General features: G+C 44.1%; 1 protein-coding gene across 2 annotated transcripts; it reads right to left on the bottom strand.

Moving 5' to 3' along the window:
- Window positions 1-754: 754 nt before the first annotated feature.
- GNRH1 (gonadotropin releasing hormone 1) lies at window positions 755-20,581 on the bottom strand. Of its 2 annotated transcripts, none has more exons than XM_056571146.1 (4): window positions 20,475-20,581; window positions 8,242-8,386; window positions 5,514-5,603; window positions 755-853 (listed from the first exon to the last, which is right to left on the bottom strand). In XM_056571146.1, the coding sequence occupies exons 2-4, from the start codon at window positions 8,383-8,385 to the stop codon at window positions 812-814; spliced, it is 276 nt and encodes a 91-aa protein (XP_056427121.1). In that variant the 5' UTR covers window position 8,386; window positions 20,475-20,581; the 3' UTR covers window positions 755-811. The 2 variants fall into 2 exon arrangements, with proteins under 2 accessions (XP_056427121.1, XP_056427122.1); XM_056571147.1 differs by lacking the exon at window positions 20,475-20,581 and adding an exon at window positions 9,042-9,097.
- Between the last annotated feature and the right edge of the window lie 286 nt (window positions 20,582-20,867).

The raw sequence follows: 20,867 nt of genomic DNA, 5'->3' as shown, positions 1-20,867 counted from the left end.
AGGGAGCTGGCAGAGACAGCCATGGGTAGCTAAAGTAACCTCCATAGAGAATGAATGGGACTACAACACACATGCGTGTCCCTGCCACTCCATTCAGACGAGAGGGACTCAGTTCCCTGCTCTCGAGACTCCTGAGGATAGGGGATAACTTGTAATTGTGGGTTACTGGCATTTAAAACAACTTTTGACATATTGACCAGACATGTTAAAGTTTAGTTCGCACCCAGTTCTAAGCCAGTGAAGTGCACGGTAGTCGTGTGCTACACTCCTCTGCCAGCCAGCAAATCTGACCTTTTCACTTTATAGACTGATGCAGAGAAAAGGTTGGATTTGATTGACAGCCGGGTTCTTTCCTGTATCGTACCCTGAGCGGCCGTATGCATTTGCTGGGCCAGGTGCAGAGTGTACAAGTGAGTTAGTGTAAGCCAGCGGTCTACAAACTGTGGCCCTCCAGATGTTGCAAAACTACAACTCCCAGCATGCCTGGACAGCCAACGGCTGTCCTGGCATGCTGGGAATTGTAGTTTTGTAACATCTGGAGGGCCACAGTTTGAAGACCACTGGTGTAAGCGCTTCCCTCTGGGCTTCTCATGTGTACCAGACTTCCATTGCATTCCCATCAGTGCAACAAGAGTCTTAGAAGGAGCAGATGTCTTGAAGACCAATAGTGGCAGGGAGACATGTCCTGATTTTTCCTGTTGGTTGGTAATAGATAAACATCAGGTTTTGTGGACAGTTATGACATGACCCGCAGTGATCTCATCTCGTGTTTTATTACAATCTTATTCATGAAAAGCCTAGTTTGATCTCTTCACATCTTCTTTCTGCCAGTCTCTCCCTCCAGCCAATTAATCTGCAATACAAAACAAACCACCAAGTTTAATTAAATGGGCACTGTCACGTCAAAAAACTGTTGTAGAGACGTGTCAAATGTTTTAATCAGTCGGGGTCTTAAATGGGTACTCCGACGAAAAACATCTTATCCCCTATCCAAAGTATAGGGGATAAGATGTCTGATCGCAGGGGTCCCGCCACTGGGGACCCCCATGATCTCCGAGTTGGCAGCGGCGACATCTGGGAGCTTGGAGCTTCCGTGTTGGTGACGTCACGCCACGCCTCCTCCCATAGACCTGAATGGAGAAGACGTGGCAGCTGTAGTCACCAGTCATCCGTCACGGAGCAGAGCTCACTCTGTGCACAAATGACAAGGGTGCCGCACCAGAGATCCCAGGGGGCCCCCCGCGATCAGACATCTTATTCCCTATTCTTTGGATAGGGGAATAGATGTTTTTCGGCAGAGTACGCCTTTAATGCCTGGACCCTGACTGATTGCCAGAACGAGCTGGGAGAAGAGCGCACTAATCGAGACGACCTTATAATGAAAGTCTATGGAATTGTCTCAGTTAGCTGCGCTTTTTTCCCCAACTCGATCTAGCAATTGGTCGGGGTCTGTACAAAACTTTTAACATGTCAAATTTTTTTTAAAGCGACATGTACGCTTTTAGGGTTACGTTCACACGTACCCAGATTTAATGCGCAGGATTTGATGCACAGGATTTTCTGCTGCAGATTTCAGTGACTGAGCACAACTTCTAATCTGCATTTAGAAATCCTGCGCATCAAATCTGCGCAGGATCCTGTATGTGTGAACGTACCCCTATGGGTCTATTCACACGTACAGTATTCTGCGCAGATTTGATGCGCTGGATTTCAAGCTGTGTTCAGTCATTCAGTTTACATTGAAATCTGCAGCAGAAAATCTGCGCAGAATACTGTACGTGTGAATAGACCATAAAGGAGTATTTCATCCAGATTGGGGAAATCTATAAAATGAATGTGCCATTAGGAATTGATCATATAATCTAGAATGCTTTGGCCATGCATCAATTTCATCATTGATAGGCTAACAAGGGGGTAAAAATAAAAATCCACCATTAGAGGAAGGATACTTTAAACAGACACATTGTTGAGCTAGTTGTTTAGCTCTTTATATTGACGTAGCTTTAAAAAGGACTTGTTTTTTACAGACTTTGCTGTAGTTTTATTAGTGCCACATTAAACTTTAGTTTTTGCCTTTTTACAATGTTTATCAGTACAAGAAGGGAGCTTTAAAGGGGTGTTCCAGGAAAAAAACGTATTTTTTTTTTTTATATCAACTGGCTCTAGAAAAATAAACAGATTTGTAAATTACTTCTATTACAAAATCCTAATCCTATCAATAATTATCAGCTGCTGAAGTTGAGTTGTTGTTTTCTGTCTGTCAACAGTGCTCTCTGCTGACATCTCTGCTTGTCTCGGGACGCGCCCAGTTTAGAAGAGGTTTGCTATGGGGATTTGCTTCTAAACTGGGAGGTTCCCGAGACACGTGTGATCAGAGAGCACTTGGACAGAAAAGAACAACTCAACTTCAGCAGCTCATAAGTACTGAAAGGATTAAGATTTTTTTAATAGAAGTAATTTACAAATCTGTTTAACTTTCTGGAGGGAGCCAGTTGAGATATATATCAAAGGCTGACTTGTGAGTCGCTCACCCTGTGCACGCCCACCTCGCCATCTGTGCCGCAGACCGGCCGGTACCGCCTCCGGCTGCTCACTTGTGAAGGAAAGAACAAAATCCGGCACTAGGTTGCAGGTAAAAACTTCTTATTTCTTTATTTGAAGATTCTGCAGTACAGGGTAGAAAGGCTGACGCGTTTCGCTAAAGAGCTTAATCGTAGACAGTCTACGATTAAGCTCTTTAGCGAAACGCGTCAGACTTTCTACCCTGTACTGCAGAATCTTCAAATAAAGAAATAAGAAGTTTTTACCTGCAACCTAGTGCCGGACCTTGTTCTTTCCTTCATATATATATATATATATATAAATAAAAGTTTTTTCCTGGATAACCCCTTTAATTTATGTAGTGCAGCGTATTATGCTCAGTATTACACTGACAGGCTGCCTATTAGGTCACTCATAGGATCTCACATCCAAGGCCCATTGCTGCCATGGCAACCCATCAGCACCCTGCAATGTGCACCCCTGGAGTGCTGCTAGACTTACAGAGGGATTCCCCTTATTTTGTTTAACCTCCTATAGAGAACCATAGGTGTTAAACATGTTTCATACTGGGAGGTGGTCCCCGCAGCTGCACCCTGCACAGCTGGCCTTAAGTGACAGGTCTCTATACCAGTGGTCTCCAACCTGCGGACCTCCAGATGTTGCAAAACTACAACTCCTAGCATGCCCGGACAGCCAACGGCTGTCCGGGCATGCTGGGAGTTGTAGTTTTGCAACATCTGGAGGTCTGCAGGTTGAAGACCACTGCTCTATACCCTCATAGGGAAAGATGGGTCACTGAAGGCTGACAGGGTAGGAGGCAGCTCCTTGGAGCCATCCCATTTACTAGTAACCCGGCAGCTTATAAAACTATGATTTCTCTGAGGGATCTAAGGGATTTGCCTGTATGTTGCATACTGCCCGTGGTTTGGGCAGCATAAAACAGGTTCCCTTTGGAAGTGAACCGGTCATCAGATTTTACGATATATAACACATGACAATTGCTTATATATGGTAAATTCTTCTCCCTTCCCATGGCAGCAATGGTGAGGATATTCAGTTTGAAAGGTGTTCCCTGAAGTAGTCCCCTGGGCAGGGCGCCATCCTCTGTTACGGCTGTAATCACGCCCCCTCAGCATGATTGACAGCTCAGGCACGCTCCGTGTCATTGCTCTCCTCTGTCTGCTTAGAATTCAGAGCAGTGACATGGGCTGTCAATCACACTAAGAGGGTGTGATTGCAGTTTGAGCAAACAAGACTAGGAAAGGATGGCTTCCGCCCAGGGGACTACATACAGGCCGGTGGGGAGAACCTTTCAAAATGCATATCCTCACCATTGCTGCCAGCAGGAACATCTCCCAGCCACGTTGATTTTACCATATATAATGCGTTGCTAACCATGACACTTAAAGGGGTATTCCAGGCAAAACCTTATATATATATATATATCTCAACTGACTCCGGAAAGTTAAACAGATTTGTAAATTACTTCTATTAAAAAATCTTAATCCTTCCAATAGTTATTAGCTTCTGAAGTTTTCTGTCTAACTGCTCAATGATGATGTCATGTCCCGGGAGCTGTGCATGATGGGAGAATATCCCCATAGGAGCTGGACAACTCCCGGGACGTGAGACATCAGAAAGCAGTTAGCTTCTGAAGTTGAGTTGTTGTTTTCTGTCTAACTGCTTTCTGATGTCTCACGTCCCGGGAGTTGTCCAGCTCCTATGGGGATATTCTACCATCATGCACAGCTCCCGGGACATGACATCATCATTGAGCAGTTAGACAGAAAACTTCAGAAGCTAATAACTATTGGAAGGATTAAGATTTTTTAATAGAAGTAATTTACAAATCTGTTTAACTTTCCGGAGCCAGTTGATATATAAAAAAAAGTTTTTGCCTGGAATACCCCTTTAACCTGCTATCGACCACAACATCTAAGGGATTAAAGGAGTACTGCAGCCATAGAACACTGCGGATAAGGGATAAGTGTCTGATCGTGGGGAGTCTGACCGCTGGGACTCCCCCTGTGATATAGGGGCTCCGGCTCTGCTGCGTCTCTCCCGTACAGGAGGCGTGTTGGCCGCATCATGACACCACCGCCAACACGCCCCCTACATGTACCTCTATGGGGAGGCAGAGATGCAGCGTTCCAGCCTCTCCCATAGAGCTGAATGGAGGTGGCGTGTCTGTCAACCTTTTAGTGAGGTTGATGACACGAGCATAAGCTGCGCAGAGCAGCGGCAGCGCCGGGTCCCCGTATTGGAGATGGAGGGGGTCCCCCGCGATCAGACACTTATCCTCTATTCTGAATTTGTGCAATCCCTGTTTCTGTGCAGGAACTACCCCACACCAACAATGCACATGGATGGTGTAGTGTTTGAAGGGGTTAAGTTATACAGTTATACATTTCTATTATTGTATAAGCATAAACTTCCATAGGCCTTCAGGGATACTAAGTTATCCATAACCATCCTAACCCCCCTTCCCATGGATAATGTATATAATATTAACCCAACATGATGGTAAAATTAGCCTTAAAGGGGTACTCTGCACCTAGATATCTTATCCCCTATCCTAAGATAAGGGATAAGATGTCTGATTGGAGGCGGTCCAGCCGCTAGGACCCCCCAGTGATCTTTGGCCCAGCACCCATGTAATCCGCTGCACAGAGTCCATATTTCCATATTTCTCCCATTGGGGGGGGGGGACAACTACGGCTGCCCAAAGCCTAGCACAGCTGGCATTCTGAGAGGGGATAAGATGTCTGGGGGCGGAGTACCCCTTTAATGTGTCACCTAGTTGGCATAACCTACTCAAAATCAGGACTGGTACCAGGGAGGGGTACTGTATGTAATTGAAGGAGACCTATCATTAGTAATATCACATGATGGTTTTATATGGTATGATATTAATTGATGGTTCTTGTGGAGTTTTAGGATTGATTTTACGGTCAATACGTATCCACACTCACCAAAGCTTCTTTCATGAGGCCAATTCTGCTCTGTGGTAGGGAACACCCAAGATGCTGCGGCTCTGTGAACAAGGAAACTTCATTCTGACTCTAAAAGAATGAACAAAGACAGACCATAATCTTGATGGATAGAGATAACAAATAACACAAAGGACACATACATTGGTGAAATATTTAGCATTGTTTTGTAGGTAGTTCTAGACAGTCAAGAAACCAGAGCAGGACTGGTTAGGGGGTCTATGCCTAGGCCACATATGACATCTACACTGGTATATTACAGCCCTGACTGACATCTACACTGGTATATTACAGCCCTGACTGACATCTACACTGGTATATTACAGCCCTGACTGACATCTACACTGGTATATTACAGCCCTGACTGACATCTACACTGGTATATTACAGCCCTGACTGACATCTACACTGGTATATTACAGCCCTGACTGACATCTACACTGGTATATTACAGCCCTGACTGACATCTACACTGGTATATTACAGCCCTGGCTGACATCTACAGTGGTATATTACAGCCCTGACTGACATCTACACTGGTATATTACAGCCCTGGCTGACATCTACACTGGTATATTACAGCCCTGACTGACATCTACACTGGTATATTACAGCCCTGGCTGACATCTACAGTGGTATATTACAGCCCTGACTGACATCTACACTGGTATATTACAGCCCTGGCTGACATCTACACTGGTATATTACAGCCCTGACTGACATCTACACTGGTATATTACAGCCCTGGCTGACATCTACACTGGTATATTACAGCCCTGACTGACATCTACACTGGTATATTACAGCCCTGGCTGACATCTACAGTGGTATATTACAGCCCTGACTGACATCTACACTGGTATATTACAGCCCTGACTATTCTGGTGATATATAAAACTATTTAACTATCTGAACCAATATACAGATATTCTTGCTAGTAGTTCACACGTTGAATATGCAAAGCTGCAGTATAGTAAGTAAGCTTTATCCACCAGCTCACTATGTGCACCACTATGTGTACATTACTTCTGTAAATGCACAACAATTCCACTTTGAATATGCAGCAAGCCGACAAATGATACATAATAAATATACATAAAGGGAATAAACACAATAAAGGAGAAGAGATTTAAAAGAAGAAAAACTACCACAAGAGGACATCGTTTTATATTATAGGGGCAAAGGTTTAAAAGTAATATCAGGAAGTGAGAGAGTAGTGGATGAAACATAGAATTTGTCGGCAGATAAAACCATTTGGCCCATCTAGTCTTCCCAATATTCTGAATACAGTGACCCCCCGACCTACAATGGCCCCGACATACGATAATTTCAACATGCGATTGCCTCTCAGAGGCCATGGCATGTTGAAGGCAGCATCAACATACGATGCTTTTGTATGTCGGGGCCATCGCATAAACGGCTATCCGGCAGTGCAGACTGCATCAGCTGCCGCCGAATAGCCGTTTACAGTGCCCCGGTGATGATCAGTCACCTGTCTCCGGTGCTCAGGACCGTCTTCTTCAGGATCCCCTGCATCGCCGTCGCTCTCCTTTGTCGTCATCACGTCGCCGCGCACACCTTCCCGTCATCCAATAGGAGCGACGTGATTAAAGCGATGAAGAGCGACGATCCCGGGCAGCAGAGACGGTCCGGAGCGGTGGGGACACCCCGGGGATGCGGCAACAGCGATGGAGGGCGACATCCAGGTCAGCGGTGACGGCCTGGAGCGGCGGGGACAGGTGAGTTTAATTTCCTATACTTTACATTGCACGGATCCCTCAACATACAATGGTTTCAACTAACAATGGTTCATTTGGGACGAATTACCATCATATGTTGAGGGACCACTGTACTGTGATGCATGGAATAACCTTCCTGCAGAAGTGGTAGCTGCAAATACAGTGAAGGCGTTTAAAGGAGAACTCAAGCCAAATTAAATTACCTTTATATAGCTACACATGATAAAGTTATACAACTTTGCAATGTTAAGTGTAATGAGCACATACCCTCTTTCTCTCCAGGCAGGAAGTCCACCAGATCTTATCACACTGATGACTAGCGTCTACTGTAGACAATACTTCACAATCCCTTCTCCCCTGCTCAGAGAGCTGACAGCTTGAGTGTGCCATGTTTGAGTGTACCTGATTGGTTGGAGGGCAACACACCCCCTTCCCTGCAGCTCACACAGGAAACAAGCCGCTTGTGTGTGTGTAGTATTTTACTGACAAATAGGTATAAGGCTATCCTTCATATAAGATAGGGATAGGTATAAGGCTATCCTTCATATAAGATAGGGATAGGCATAAGGCTATCCTTCATATAAGATGGAGATAGGTATAAGGCTATCCTTCATATAAGATAGAGATAGGTATAAGGCTATCCTTCATATAAGATAGGGATAGGTATAAGGCTATCCTTCATATAAGATAGAGATAGGTATAAGGCTATCCTTCATATAAGATAGGGATAGGCATAAGGCTATCCTTCATATAAGATAGGGATAGGTATAAGGCTATCCTTCATATAAGATAGAATCATTGACTATTCATAGTATTCAGAATATTGGGCTCACATTTTATGTTTCTATGTTTCTGTATGTATTGGAAGGGCCTAGACACTGAAATGGCAAGTGGTCACTTATGTCTTATGGGGTTCACTAGTGACATAGCAGTCTTAACCTAATTCTGACCCTGGTAGACTTATCTCTTACCTCTGGATAGGTATCCTGGATATTTTCAATCTCCCGCTTTCCTCCCGGCCGCAGCCCATAGGACCAATGCTGAGAATGACTCATGTGATCAGACAATAGAAGAACAAGTATAAGGAGGAAACATGGGGTTCCGTGTTGGCTCATTCTGAAATAACAAAAATAACAAATCAATATCTTGTAACAATGATCCAAACTGGAATTGTTTTTGTTTCATACTAACATATGTAGTTCAGAAAAGGACATATGTGTCAATGCAACTGAACCAGCAGAACCGGGTGTGGATGCATTGAAAAGAGTGGTAGTACCTGCTGCAATACCCTAAATATGGGAGTCAGTTGTCTACATCAGGGCTTCTCAAACTTTTTGTACTAGGGCCTCCCCCAACAGACCATAGAGATACCTGGGCATTTCTAGACCAAAGGAACACTTGGGCCTCATCATCTGTAGTGGAAATCCATGCAAACATTTTAGATTAAAGTAGTTTATATGTTTTTCCTTGGTCTGTCAGCAGCACAATGATGGTGTTAACTCTGTCCCTGTGAGATAGCTGGACATAAAGGAGGGGGGGGGGGGGGGGGTAACTGCTGGGACCTCTGCGATCTCCCGCATAGTGATCGGACACTAATCCCCTGTCCTTGGTATGAGGAATAGATTTTTCTGTCCAGGAGTACTCCTTTAAGTCAATCAACTTCAAAATAGGATCTCCCCAAGGGGATAAAAGACCCCATTAACAACTGCCCACTAGCTGTTTTTTTGTTTGTTCTCCGAGCAGGACTACATGCGTCCTTGGATGAACCTACTATTAAGGACATGTATATATGGGTCATATATATGGGACCTCCGGGGGAGATTTATCAAAACCTGTGCAGAGGAAAAGTTGCTGAGTTGCCCATAGCAACCAATCAGATCACTTCTTTCATTTTTGAAAAGGCCTCTAAAAATGAAAGAATCGATCTGATTGGTTGCTATGGGCAACTCAGCAACTTTTCCTCTGGACAGGTTTTGATAACTCTCCCCCTCCGTGTCCTACATAAACAAACAGGCCGACATTTATCATTTTCTTTAGACAGTTTTTTGTGTCCAGAAAAAGTTTTTGGTTGGTTTACACATTTCTGCTGATTTTGAGTTGCAATCCACTGATTTTGGCAATACACATGATATGGACAGGATTACTGAACTGCGCCTTTTTGTGAAAAGGCGCAAAAAAAGGCTGGGAGGGGGGGGGGGAGCGAAAACCGGGTGCTCCCAGATCCCAGCCAGACCCAGCCCATATCTAATTCATTTCAATGAGCCGACTGGAGTAAAACGGTGACTCCGATCAGCTCATTTTTGCCCCTTATTCAGTTTTCTGGCCAGACCTAAAACCGTGGTATGCCGTGGTTTAAGGTCCGATCACGAAACTGGATACGGGGCAAAAATTAGCTGATCGGAGTCACCGTTTTACTCCGGTCGGCTCATTGAAATGAATTAGATATGGGCTGGGTCTGGCTGGGATCCGGGAGTGGCCAGTTTTCTCTGCCCCCCCCCCCAAACTTGGGAAAACCGAATAGAACGCCAGACCTTGGTTCCTAGTTTAAGGTGCTCTTTTAGTTGAATCCAGGGTGCTTGGAGGCATGGGACTCTCCTCCCAAGGTCCATGTGGCAGTGACTACGTTGTCCACGAGGGCTACTTCTCCCTCAGAAGATTTAGTCAGGGACCAGATAGACAGAAGGGCTGATGAATCTCAGAAAGGCCGTTTTTTTCTAATTTGGTCATGTGATCACATTCCTGACTCTCCAAATGTTCCAGTGCCTAATAGGTTGCAACAGGAGGTCAGACTCTTACTTGACATTATCACCAATCCTAACCACCAGGCTGCCCAAATAAGTTTAGCCTTCTTATTGGGAAATTGAACCCTGCTCTCCTGCATGTCGGGGATACTTCTCAGTATACTAATAAGGAAATCCTCAATCTGGAAGGAACTGCAACATTCTACCATTCAAGTCAACAGAGCAATGGCTCTGTTTTTTGCAAACACTGTTTGCTTAAAGGGGTACTCCGCCGATCCAAAGGATAGAGAATAAGATGTCTGATTGCGGGGGTCCTGATGCTGGGGACCCCTTTGATCTCCGGCGCGGTACCCCAGTCACCCGTGCACGGAGCGAACTCTGCTCCATGACGGATGACTGGCGACTACAGCCGCCACACCCCTTGCATTCATGTCTATGGGAGGAGACGTGATGGCAATGTACTAGCCATAGACATGAAAGGAGGGGGCATGGTGTGATGTCACGAACATGGAAGCTCTAAGCTGCCAGCCAGGAGATCGCGGGGATCCACAGCGGTGGAACCCCCACGATCAGACATCTTATACCCCATCCTTTGGATAGGGGATGTTTTTCGGCAGAGTACCCCTTTAAAGCACCGTAGCCCCTTCAAAACAGATGATTGGTTGGATTTTACAAGCTGGAAAACCCCTTTTAACTATTAGAGTGAACCCGATGCATGAACAATGCAAAAGCAAATTGAGCATGCTACTAGATGAGACCTTTCATATATACAGTACATAGCCTTCGATTTTATACAATTTATTTATTTTTTGCTGGGTTTCATACGAATGAAACAGAAAAAAGTAGTGCAATGTCCCATCCGAGGCCATATTCTGAATATATGCTCTCTACATGCATAACTCACGTTCAAAATTCTGCTGGTTTCCCCATAAACACTGACCTCACCATACCCCCTTCTGTACAGAATATGCCCTGCTGGTTTGCATTGTGGGTGATGTAGCTGTAAAGCTTATCTGTCATCATACTGTGAAAGTGTATATAGGATAGGCTTCAGCCGGCTCACCTTGGTGCGGGACGAACTCAGATGCACAACCAGGTTAACACATGCAAAACTTTTAATCCCAAGATGCAACATGTTTCACTGCGCTTGCACAGCTTCTTCAGGGGGTTACACAAAATGTTAGGGTTTCATGTGATTCCCCTTATCATTTCTACTAGTAATTGTTGAATTACACTATTAGGTGCTCTCACTCTTGTTTTTAGATCATACAGTGAAAGGTCGTTAATATTAGTGCTAATACCCCTGCTGATCAGCACAGACCTACAAAAAGTACAGCTTACAATGTATAAACCAGTATGAAAACATTAAAGAAGATGTATCATGCAAGAAAATGTGTCCTCTATCCTTTGGTTGAGTTTTAGACCGCGGGGCCCCAGCTCTCCTTGGGAACAGAGCGTGTTGACCCCCGACATGCCCCCCTCCATGTTTCTCTATAGGAGAGGAGTTCGGCTATCTACGGCTCTCCCATAGAGATACATGGAGGGGGCATATCAGCCACCACTTTGTGCAGGGGTTGACACGCTCCATTCCCGGGGAGAGCCGGGAACCTTGGGGCCCCCTTTAAATGGCTGATTGGGGGATTCTTCCTAAAGCTAGACCAGCGTTTCCTTTCCAGAGTGCCTCCAGCCTTCGGCTGTCCGGGCATGCTGGGATTTGTAGCTTTTGCAACAGCTGGAGGGCCACAGATTTGTAAACCCTCATGTAGCACAGCACTAGAACAAAGGCTCCTGTGGCTCGTTTGTGACCTGTGACGCGTTTTCAGTGCAGAATAAATTACATTTGACTTGAAATAATTCACATTACGGTTCAGTGTGAACTAGGAAGCGTATATCTATTTAAAACATTTGGGATGTGCACAATAAGATGTTTGATCGCGAGGGTCTCACCACTGGGGACCCCCTGTGATCTTCGGGCCGGCAGTGGCAGGAACATGGAAGCTTGGGGCCATGCCCCCTCCATTCATGATGCTGAGTTCGCTCTGTCCACCGGATGTCTGGGGGGCTGCAGCGGAGATCGCGTGGGGTCCCCAGCGGCTCGACCCCCGCGATTAGACATCTTAAAGGGGTACTCCACCGGAAAAACATCTTATCCCCTATCCAAAGGAAAGGGGATAAGATGTTTTTCCGGTGGAGTACCCCTTTAAGGGTGGTCAAAAATTCTGTATGTTAGGGTTACATGTTGTTACACACACATTGGCCCTGATTTACTAAGAGTGGAGTGTTTATTCTGGAGTGATTTCAATATCACTCGTCTTTTTTTTTAGACTTATTTACTATTCCGTCTCACATTTATTTTTTATTTTTTTTCTGTCGCATGGTTTTTTGTGCCGCACAAACTCTGAGTGATTCCAAGAAGCTAAATAGCCATGAAAAAGACTAAAACTTTTTCAAACATTACAACAATTATCCTTGTTTATCAGCTCGGGTGTTAAAATGATTTAAATGGGCACTCTCCTTAAAACAAATTTTTGCTGTTGCACTCCTTATGGTAAATAAAAAAGATTTCTAATATACTTTGGTTAAAAAAAGGAAGTTTTCTATGTTTTATTTCTGCTTAAAAAAGCTCAAGAGCACATTTTCCCCCATCTTATACACAGACTTAGGACCGAAGCCCAAATACAGGAAGTGCAGCCTGGAGTGCTGAGGGGGGGGGGGGGGGGGGGTGTCCAACCAACAGCATATGGCAGTTAAGTGTGAGAGGAGCTATGATTGGATGAGGCTGGACACACCCCCTTCAGCACTCCAGGCTGCACTTTCTGTGTTTGGGCTTCGGTCCTAAGTCTGTGTACAAGATGGGGAAAATGTGCTCTTGAGCTTTTTCAAGCACAAATAAAACATAAAAAACTTCATTTTTTTTAAAGGGGTTATCCAGGAAAAAACTTTTTTTTATATATCAACTGGCTCCAGAAAGTTAAACAGATTTCTAAATTACTTCTATTAAAAAAAATCTTAATCCTTTCAGTACTTATGAGCTTCTGAAGTGGAGTTCTTTTCTGTCTAAGTTCTCTCTGATGACACCTGTCTCGGGAACCGCCCAGTTTAGAAGAAAATCCCCATAGCAAACCTCTTCTAAACTGGGTGTTTCCCGTGACAGGTGTCATCAGAGAGCACTTAGACAGAAAAGAACAACTCCACTTCAGAAGCTCATAAGTACTGAAAGGATGAAGATTTTTTAATAGAAGTAATTTACAAATCTGTTTAACTTTCTGAAGCCAGTTGGTATATAAAAAAAAGTTTTTTCCTGGAATACCCCTTTAAAAAGTATATCAGAAATATTTTTGATTTACCATAAGGAGTGCAATAGCAAAAATGTATTTTAATGAGAGTAACCCTTTAAACCTAATATTGCAAATGTGTTAAAAAAAAATCAAAAAATAAATTAAACATTAACTATCACAAAAGCATTCCAATATTTTATCCATAAAAGTGTTGAACTGTACAAAATGTTTTCAGGTTAGAAAACAAGTTACTTTAACACAAACCACAATGGTAAACAGTCCCTTGTTACAACAAATCACTCTGCCTCTAGGCCTCTTATTCTGTGAGCCAAACTCGCTTTTTCTGGAGTGATTTTGGAGTAATTTCTGCTTTTTGTCGGGAACACGACCATTTTTTTTTGTTAACCACGCCCATTTTCAAGAAAAAATAAATAAAAACACTTGATTGTTTTCAAAAGTATAGGTTGTGAGGTGTAAATCTTGGGCGCAGAAATAGTGGCACGGATGGTGCGACAAAAAATGAAGGCGCACGAACAGAGAAAAAAAGTCGGTTGGACTTTAGTAAATCAGGACTAGAGATGAGCGAACTTACAGTAAATTCGATTCGTCACGAACTTCTCGGCTCGGCAGTTGATTACTTATCCTGCGTAAATGAGTTCAGCTTTCCGGTGCTCTGGTGGGCTGGAAAAGGTGGATACAGTCCTAGGAGACTCTTTCCTAGGAATGTATCCACCTTTTCCAGCCCACCGGAGCACCTGAAGGCTGAACTAATTTATGCAGGATAAGTCATCAACTGCCGAGCCGAGAAGTTCGTGACGAATCGAATTTACTGTAAGTTCGCTCATCTCTAATCAGGACCATTGTTGTCACTCACTGACAGCAAACAAGTGATCTTTAAAAGAAACAAAAATTGGGGAATTTATCATTTGCTTAGTGTCTTAGGCTCCTTATATGTTACTAAAGTGATTGTTAGACTGGTTTTCCCAGTGTGTTACTTATAATTAGTTGAACGTGTCGTCTATTTCATGGTCTGTGCACCAATAGCACATAGACCTACAATACACTGTTCTTTAGTTTAACCCCTTCAGGACGGAGCCCATTTTGGCCTTAAGGACCGAAGCGTTTTTTGCACATCTGACCACTGTCACTTTAAACATTAATAACTCTGGAATGCTTTTAGTTATCATTCTGATTCCGAGATTGTTTTTTTGTGACATATTCTACTTTAACATGGTGGTAAATTTTTGTGGTAACTTGCATCCTTTCCATGTGAAAAATCCTAAAATTTGATGAAAAATTTGAAAATTTAGCATTTTTCTAACTTTGAAGCTCTCTGCTTGTAAGGAAAATGTATATTACAAATAAAAAATTTTTTTATTCACATATAGAATATGTCTACTTTATGTCTGCATCATAAAAGTGACGAGTTTTTACTTTTGGAAGACACCAGAGGGCTTCAAAGTTCAGCAGCAATTTTCCAATTTTTCACAAAATTTTCAAACTCACTATTTTTCAGGGACCAGTTCAGGTTTGAAGTGGATTTGAAGGGTCTTCATATTAGAAATACCCCATAAATGACCCCATTATAAAAACTGCACCCCCCAAAGTATTCAAAATGACATTCAGTCATCATTTTAACCCTTTAGGTGTTCCACAGGAATAGAAGCAAAGTGAAGGAGAAAATTCACAATCTTCATTTTTTACACTCCCATGTTCTTGTAGACCCAATTTTTGAATTTTGAAGGGGTAAAAGGAGAAAATGTATACTTCTATGTGTAGCCCAATTTCTCTCGAGTAAGCACATACCTCATATGTCTATGTAAAGTGTTCGGCGGGCGCAGTAGAGGGCTCAGAAGGGAAGGAGCGACAAGGGGATTTTGGAGAGTACGTTTTTCTGAAATGGTTTTTGGGGGGCATGTTACCTTTAGGAAGCCCTTATGGTGCCAGAACAGCAAAAAAAAAAAAACACATGGCATACCATTTTGGAAACTAGACCCCTCGGGGAATGTAACATGGGATAAAGTGAACCTTAATACCCCACAGGTGTTTCACGACTTTTGCAAATGTAAAAAAAAAAAAAAAAATTTTTACCTAAAATGCTTGTTTTCCCAAAAAAATTTTATTTTTAAAAAGGGTAATAGCAGAAAATACCCCTAAAAATTTGAAGCCCAATTTCTCCCGATTCAGAAAACACCCCATATGGGGGTGAAAAGTGCTCTGTTGGCGCACTACAGGTCTCAGAAGAGAAGGAGTCACATTTGGCTTTTTGAACGCAAATTTTTCTCTGGGGGCATGCCGCATTTAGGAAGCCCCAATGGTGCCAGGACAGCAAAAAAAAACCCACATGGCATACCATTTTGGAAACTAGACCCCTCGGGGAACGTAACAAGGGGTTAAGTGAACCTTTATACCCCACAGGTGTTTCACGACTTTTGCATATGTAAAAAAAATTTTTTATTTTTACCTAAAATGCTTGTTTTCCCAAAAATTTTACATTTTTAAAAAGGGTAAAAGCAGAAAATACCCCCCAAAATTTATAACACAATTTCTCCCGAGTACGGCGATACCCCATATGTGACCCTAAACTGTTGCCTTGAAATACGACAGGGCTCCAAAGTGAGAGCGCCATGCGCATTTGAGGCCTAAATTAGGGATTGCATAGGGGTGGACATAGGGGTATTGTACGCCAGTGATTCCCAAACAGGGTGCCTCCAGCTGTTGCAAAACTCCCAGCATGCCTGGACAGTCAGTGGCTGTCCGACGATACTGGGAGTTGTTTTGCAACAGCTGGAGGCTCCGTTCTGGAAACAGTGGCGTACCAGACGTTTTTCATTTTTATTGGGGAGGGGGGCTGTGTAGGGGTATGTGTATACGTAGTATTTTTTACTTTTTATTTTATTTTTTGTGTTAGTGTAGTGTAGTGTTTTTAGGGTACAGTCGCACGGGCGGGGGTTCACAGTAGTTTCTCGCTGGCAATTTGAACTGCAGCAGAAAGTTTGCGGCAGCTCAAATTTGCAGCCAGATACTTACTGTAATCCTCCGCCCATGTGAGTGTACCCTGTACATTCACATTGGGGGGGACATCCAGCTGTTGCATAACTACAACTCCCAGCATGCCCGTTGGCTGTCGGTGACTGCTGAGAGTTGCAGTTTTGCAACAACTGTAGGCACACTGGTTATGTATCACTGAGTTTGTGACCTAACTCAGTGTTTCACAACCAGTGTGCCTCCAGCTGTTGCAAAACTACAACTCCCAGCATGTACGGTGCATGGTGTACGGTGACTGCTGAGAGTTGTAGTTTGCAACAGCTGGAGGCACACCGGTCGTGAAACACTGAGTTAGGTAAAAAAAAACTGAGTTTCACAACCAGTGTGCCTTCAGCTGTTGCAAAACTACAACTCTCAGCAGTCACCGATAGCCAACGGGCATGCTGGGAGTTGTAGTTATGCAACCAGCAGATGCACCACTACAACTCCTAGCATGCACTTTAGCTGTTTGTGCAAGCTGGGAGTTGTAGTTATACAACAGCTGAAGGTACACTTTTCCATAGAAAAAATGTGCCTCCAGCTGTTGCAAAACCATAAGTCCCAGCATGCCCATAAGGGAATGCTGGGAGTTGTGGTGGTCTGCCTCCTGCTGTTGCATAACTACAGCTCCCAGCATGCCCCTTTTGCATGCTGGGAGCTGTTGCTAAGCAACAGCAGGAGGCTGTCACTCACCTCCAACGATCCAGACGCTGCAGGTCAGTCCCGCCGCCGCAGCTGCTCCTGGGGCCCCGATCCCAACATTGACGCCGGGGATCGGGGTCCCCAGCACCCGGGGTGCACGTCCCGCACCCGCTCACGTCCTCCAGAAGAGGGGCGGAGCGGGTGCGGGAGTGACACCCGCAGCAGGCGCCCTGATTGGTCGGCCGGTAATCCGGCCGACGAATTAGGGCGATCGTGAGGTGGCACCAGTGCCACCTCACCCCTGCAGGCTCTGGCTGTTCGGGGCCGTCAGAGACTGCCCCGAACAGCCAGTAATTCCGGGTCATCGGGTCACTGGAGACCCGATTGACCCGGAATCGCCGCAGATCACTGGACTGAATTGTCCAGCGATCTGCGGCGATCGCCGACATGGGGGGGCATAATGACCCCCCTGGGCGATATGCCGGGATGCCTGCTGAACGATTTCAGCAGGCATCCGGCTCCGGCTCCCCTCCGGCTAGCGGTGGGGGCCGGAATTCCCACGGGCGTATGGATACGCCCTCGGTCCTTAAGGACTCGGGATGCAGGGCGTATCCATACGCCCTATGTCCTGAAGAGGTTAAAGGGGTTATCCAGGAAAAAACTTTTTTTTATAATATATATATATATATATATACACACACACACACACACAGTGACCCCACGACCTATGATGGCCCCAACATACGATAATTTCAACATGCGATGGCAGCATTAACATACGATGCTTTTGTATGTCGGGGGCCATCACATAAACGGCTATCCGGCAGCGCAGACTGCTACAGTTTCCACCGGATAGCCGTTTATGGTGCCCCGTGTGGTCCGCTGACAATCACTTACCTGTCCTCGGGGCTCCGGCGCGTCCTCTTCGGGATCCTCTCCATCGTCGGCGCTCTCCATCGTCGTCATCACATCGCTGCGCACGCCGTCCAGTCATCCAATAGAAGCGACGTGCGTAGCGACGTGATGGCGGCGACGGAGAGCGAGGATGCCGGGGAAGCAGAGGCCTTGCCGGAGCGTCGGGGACACCTCGGGGACGCGGCGACAGCGATGGAAGGCGACATCCGGGCAGCGGTGACAGTCCGGAGCGGCGGGGACAGGTGAGTACAACTTCCTATACCAGTGGTCTTCAACCTGCGGACCTCCAGATGTTGCAAAACTACAACTCCCAGCATGCCCGGACAGCCAACGGCTGTCCGGGCATGCTGGGTGTTGTAGTTTTGCAACATCTGAAGGTCTGCAGGTTGTAGATCACTGTCCTATACTTTACATTGCACGGATCCCTCAACATCCGATGATTTCAACAAACGATGGTCCATTTGGAACGGATTACCATCGTATGTTGAGGGACCACTGTATGTATGTGTGTGTGTATATATACATATATATATGCAATTCCAACCACAGCACAAAAAAGCGTTTGTGGTTACCATAGCGTTCTGGTGTCGTGGTTCCACGCAAGCGTATAGTGGCGGCGGAACTCACGACACAGGAACGGTGGGAGGCGCGAGTTTGCGCAGCCGCAGTACATTTGTATACAAACATATAGATGCATGGCGGGACAGAACGATGGTAAGTACCTATATAACAGTTAACGACAATCAACAGAGCTTGATCTGATTATGATGCCATGTACGCTCCCTCCTGTTCATTTAGTATCTACTATATGGTCACATTAGTGGGAATATGCACTTTATTATAGAAGACATTTTGTTGTGATGATGTCATATATGGGAACCAATCACCGTTTAGGGGTTGGATGCAATCATTAAAGGGGTACTCCGGTGGAAAAACTTTTTTTTTTTTTCTTTTTTAAATCAACTGGTGCCAGAAAGTTAAACATATTTGTAAATTACTTCTATTAAAAAATCTTAATCCTTCCTGTATTTATTAGCTGCTGACTACTACAGAAGAAATTCTTTTCTTTTTGGAATGCTCTCTGATGATATCACAAACACACTGCTCTCTGCTGACGTTATTATAATAGTAATAATAAGTCTTTATTTATTGTTGTCCTTAGTGGGATTTGAACCCAAGGCCCCAGCACTAAAATGGACAGAGATGTCATCAGAGAGCACTGTGGTCGTGATGTCATCAGTGTTCCAAAAAGAAAGGAATTTCCTCAACTTCAGCAGCTCATAAGTACTGAAAGGATTAAGATTTTTTTTATAGAAGTAATTTACAAATCTGTTTAACTTTCTGGAGCCAGTTGAGATAGAGATATATATATATATATATATATATATATATATATATATATATATATATCTCTATCTCTATCTCTATCTCAACTGGCTCCAGAAAGTTAAACAGATTTGTAAATTACTTCTATAAAAAAAATCTTAATCCTTTCAGTACTTATGAGCTGCTGAAGTTGAGTTGTTCTTTTCTGTCTAAGTGCTCTCTGATGACACGTGTCTCGGGAACCGCCCAGTTTAGAAGCAAATCCCCATAGCAAACCTCTTCTACTCTGTGCAGTTCCCGAGACAAGCAGAGATGTCAGCAGAGAGCACTGTTGCCAGACAGAAAAGAACAACTCAACTTCAGCAGCTGATAATTATTGGAAGGATTAAGATTTTTTAATAGTAGTCATTTACAAATCTGTTTAACTTACTGTAGCCAGTTGATATAAAAAAAAGCTTGAAAGCTTGAATATAAACCACCCCCTGTTGTGTTAGAATTCAACATATTTTCTAGTAAAAAAAGTTGCATTTAAAGGGGTACTCCGGTGAAAACCTTTTTTCTTTTAAATCAACTGGTGGCAGAAAGTTAAACATATTTGTAAATTACTTCTATTAAAAAATCTTAATCCTTCCTGTACTTATTAGCTGCTGAATAGTACAGAGGAATTTCTTTTCTTTTTGGAATGCTCTCTGATGACATCACGATCACAGTTCTCTCTGCTGACGTTATTATAATAATAATAATGCTTTATTTATTGTTGTCCTTAGTGGGATTTGAACCAAAGTCCCCAGCACTGCAAGGCAGTAGTGCTAACCACTGAGCCACCATGCTGCCCTTAGCATTCATCTGCTATGCATGGTTGCTAAAATGGACAGAGATGTCAGCAGAGAGCACTGTGGTCGTGATGTCATCAGTGTTCCAAAAAGAAAGGAATTTCCTCTGTAGCATTCAGCAGCTAATAAGTACTGGAAGGATTAAGATTTTTTCATAGAAGTAATTTACAAATATGTTTGACTTTCTGCCACCAGTTGATTTAAAAGAAAAAAGGTTTTCACCGGAGTACCCCTTTAATAAATTTAGCACATAATACAGACCCTGTCAGAAAGCTTGCTTATGTGAAGTCACAAAATACATACCATATATCAATGATAAATTCCCCCCAAAGTATATGGCGATGAGGCACAATTAACATAATAATCATGGAATACTAATTTGGTTTACACAAGTATAAGTAAGTGAACCCCTCTGTCAGGTGGTATTGTAGTAGACACTTACCTGGTGATCTGAATGACAAGCAGCGCTCCTCTCAGGTGCGGTCTGTCGGATGGGTCTGTCCTATTTATGGAGCAGCACAAACAACGCTCTTGCAGGGAAGAGATCACATTGACGCCATTAATCGTACAGTCCCCGCTGTTTAATCCCCATTAATTTAGCCTCAGCTGGATAAATGCTTTGCTCTAAAAGCTTTAGATGTTGTCTGTGTGGTGTCATTTCTCCACATGATCCCTGCATTTATTATCTATTAAAATTCTGGTGTAGAAAAGCTCCAGGGCCCAAATGCTAGACATGTTGCAGCCACCTACCATTTATGATACTGGTGTCTTCTTATGTGGCAGTGGGCTTTGGCCCCCTCAGGCACCAGATGCAATTGCTTCCTCTGTCCGTGAC

This window comes from Hyla sarda, chromosome 4 (genome assembly GCF_029499605.1).
Source record: "Hyla sarda isolate aHylSar1 chromosome 4, aHylSar1.hap1, whole genome shotgun sequence".
Classification (NCBI taxonomy): Eukaryota; Metazoa; Chordata; class Amphibia; order Anura; family Hylidae; genus Hyla; species Hyla sarda.
The sequence above is the reverse complement of the archived record's forward strand: the minus strand, read 5'-3'. Positions and strand labels throughout refer to the sequence as shown.

Coding starts and splice junctions, on each gene's coding strand:
- GNRH1 (XM_056571146.1), bottom strand. CDS start 8,385: ATGAGCCAACACGGAACCCCATGTTTCCTCCTTATACTTGTTCTTCTA. Junction 5,604..8,241: donor TCCAGGATACCTATCCAGAG/GTAAGAGATAAG, acceptor TCATTCTTTTAG/AGTCAGAATGAAGTTTCCTT. Junction 854..5,513: donor GCCTCATGAAAGAAGCTTTG/GTGAGTGTGGAT, acceptor TTTGTATTGCAG/ATTAATTGGCTGGAGGGAGA.